Below are 3,149 nucleotides of genomic sequence, written 5' to 3'. Positions count from 1 at the left end.
AGTGTTACTAATATATATATTTTTAGAGAAGCTTTGAATAAAAAGTTGACTAACCTTTAGAGAAGTTTTAAAAGTGTATCTAAGGCCTTAATTAAGCATCTCTAAAGACTAACAAAGACACACCCTTCGAAAACCCTCTCTAAAACCTTCACCTACCGTCACACAGAGAAGGTCTTTGACAAAATTGAAAAGCTTATCTAAAGGCTTTAGAGAAACTTTTAAGACTTTTAAGTACAAAACAAAAGCTTCTCTGAAGGTCATTTTTCTTGTAGTGATCATCCACAAAAACAAAAAAGATCGTAAAACCTGACTCGGTATTCAAAATCTGACATAAAAAATTAACACATTATCATCTTGAGTATCTGACATCGGCGATGAATCTACACATTCAAATACATCTGTTGGTTCCGTAATCCATTATATGGTTCCACAAACATACCATTTGTGGCCTCCTCGGTTGAAGCAAACAATCCATATTGAGGTTCCATAAACGTAGTATTTGTCGTCTCTTCCGTTAAAGCAAACATATCATCTCCTGGTTCCACAACCCTAGAATAGAAACTTTTCCAAAAAAAAAAGAACCCAAAAAATCGAACCGGCATATTATTGGTGATTTGGTTTTCAAATAAATCTCTCACATAAACTTCGTTTATGATATCCGAAGGATCCATTAAACGTTGATTATCAACAAAACGATTTTGCCCACGACTCTGAAGAACACTAATATACAACACGATATGTTGAAGGTTTAGAATATACTCAACTACTAGATTAAGGAAAAACTCGGTAATAACAAACATGACAGTTATAAAATATGGAAATAGATGATATCAATCCCAAAAAAAGGCTTCATTATATATTTTTGGTAATTATCTAAATAAATTGTTCTACCAAATTTACCCTTTTCTATTTCATAAACCATATAAAAATCCAAAAAAAATGCATGACTAAGATTAAGTTACATCGGTTGTATGAATTAGAAAAGTTATATTTAAACGACCCCTCTCTCTATATATTTCCATCATAATTCTTTCTCGTCGGCTCGTACAAAATCCAAAAAAATGACAATATCTTCTGTGGGCGGCGGAATGGTGTGTGGTCGCAAATTGACCAAACATTTTCTGAGTTGATATTAAAACGACAACTTGCATAGATTTTGTATATTTTTTACCTTACCTCTAATTCATGATTGAGTTTCAAAATAATTATATCTTCTTTGAGTTGATCTCATAAAACGTTACGTTGATCATTTATGACATAGACGGAGAGGGGTGGTTAAGTGGCACCTGCTACTGTATTATTCTTCTATGGTAAGGTAAAAAAGATTAGTTTGATGAAAGATGCAACCGTTTTATTTTAAAAGGTGCAACCCACCGTAGTCAAAAATTCTTGAGTCCGTACCTAATTTATGATATCTCTCTATATATATATATATATATTCCCAAGAACTTTTCTATCACAAACAAACTCACAGAAGCTACAACTATATTATCTATTATGCTTTCACTACTCTTCCTTCTCGCCGGATTCTTGTTCTGGTGGCAATACTCCACCCATATCCATGGCAGCAAACTACCACCTGGCCCAATGCCGTTACCAATAATTGGAAACCTCCATTTACTAGGAAAGCAGCCCAGCCACCGTGCCCTCTACAAACTATCCCAAAGGTATGGATCTATTATGTCCATGCGCCTAGGCTCCGTCAATGCAGTCGTAATCTCTTCGCCAGAGGCTGCCAAGCTCTTCCTTGGAACCCATGACGCCGTTTTTGCTTCTCGTCCAAAACTCCAAGCGTCAAAGTACCTTTATCATGGCAAGGGAATGGTGTTAACGGAATACGGTCCGCACTGGCAAAACGTTAGGAAGTTTTGCTTGATAGAGTTGCTAAGTGCTGTGAAGGTTAATCGATTTGCGGGAATGAGAAGGGAAGAGATTGGGTTGATGGTGGGAAAAATTAGAGCTGCGTCAAAGGCTCATGAGGTGGTGGATTTGGGTGAAGTAGCGGGTGGTTTGATTGAAGGGATGACTTGTAGGATGCTTTTTGGGAAGAAAAATGATGAGAGATTCGTTTTCAAGAAAATAATCGATGAGATTTTGGAAGTGCTCGGCGTTTTCAACTTGGCGGACTATTTCCCCATCCTAACACCCTTTGATCTTCAGGTAATTTTTATAACCATCCACTCAACGATAGACTTGGGATCACGTGAGACCAGTCTGTCTTCGTGAGATCCGTGAGACCACCTTTTTACACTTGAAACTTTACAGCAAAATGCTGTGAATGTAACCTTCACAATGTTTTTGCTGTGAAGGTTCGACTTTTTTAAACCTTCACAGTGTTTTTGTTGGAAAGTTTCAAGTGTAAAATTGTGGTCTCACGGGTCTCACGAAAACAGTCTGGTCTCACGTGAACTCAATCCCTCAATGATAACGTAATTAACCAACAAAACTCAAGTTCAAACTTTATTTACTGCATTCCCGCTCCTCCGTTCCTTACCTTCGAGATATAAAAGAGGGTCCTCGATAAATGCGAAAAAATCTTTAACATATCATTTTTAATTATCATCGTAAATATCATTGAATTCAAGAAATACTAATAATTCATATAAAACCATTTTTTCGAGTATTAGTAAACGTAAAACCAATCGATGGTTATTTTTAATTAATATTATATATCATATCATTTTTACATGACATCAAACATCCAATGATACACTTTTAATATGTAGATTGATATTAATTGGATCACAATGTTGACTATTATGAGTAATAGTGTATGTAATCAATACATGTCACATGGATTTTTCATCTCAATTCGGGTTAATGTTTTTTCCATCACCGTTTAAACTTTTAGCATTGAAACAAACTTTTTTCGAAACCATCAATCTTTATAATCAAAAGCTCATTTTAGGTTATAGTTTGAGATTTTGTTTTTGTTTTCGAGATTGGAGAGTACTTAAAATTCATGAACTCAATATTAGGTAATAAAGAGTTAATAATGTAAAAAAAAAAAGAGTAGTTTTGAAATCATATATATATATAGACTTGGGATCATGTGAGACCAGCATGTTTTCGTGAGACCCGTGAGACCAGCATTTTACACTTGAAACTTCACAGCAAAATGTTGTGAATGTGACTTTTTAAAACCTTCA

At 35.1% G+C, this 3,149-nt stretch overlaps 1 protein-coding gene across 1 annotated transcript in view; it reads left to right on the top strand.

Moving 5' to 3' along the window:
• The first annotated feature begins 1,497 nt into the window (after window positions 1-1,497).
• Window positions 1,498-3,149, top strand: part of LOC112528458 (cytochrome P450 CYP736A12-like) — a 5,727-nt gene continuing 4,075 nt past the window's right edge. Inside the window, exon 1 of the mRNA XM_025139486.1 lies at window positions 1,498-2,160. Coding sequence (XP_024995254.1) covers window positions 1,498-2,160 — 663 coding nt within the window. The remainder of the gene's footprint in view (window positions 2,161-3,149) is intronic.

The sequence above is a fragment of the Cynara cardunculus genome (genome assembly GCF_001531365.2).
Source record: "Cynara cardunculus var. scolymus isolate 2C chromosome LG 15, CcrdV1, whole genome shotgun sequence".
NCBI lineage: Eukaryota > Viridiplantae > Streptophyta > Magnoliopsida > Asterales > Asteraceae > Cynara > Cynara cardunculus.
Note: the sequence above shows the minus strand (reverse complement) of the source record. Positions and strands in the feature narration are given on the sequence as shown.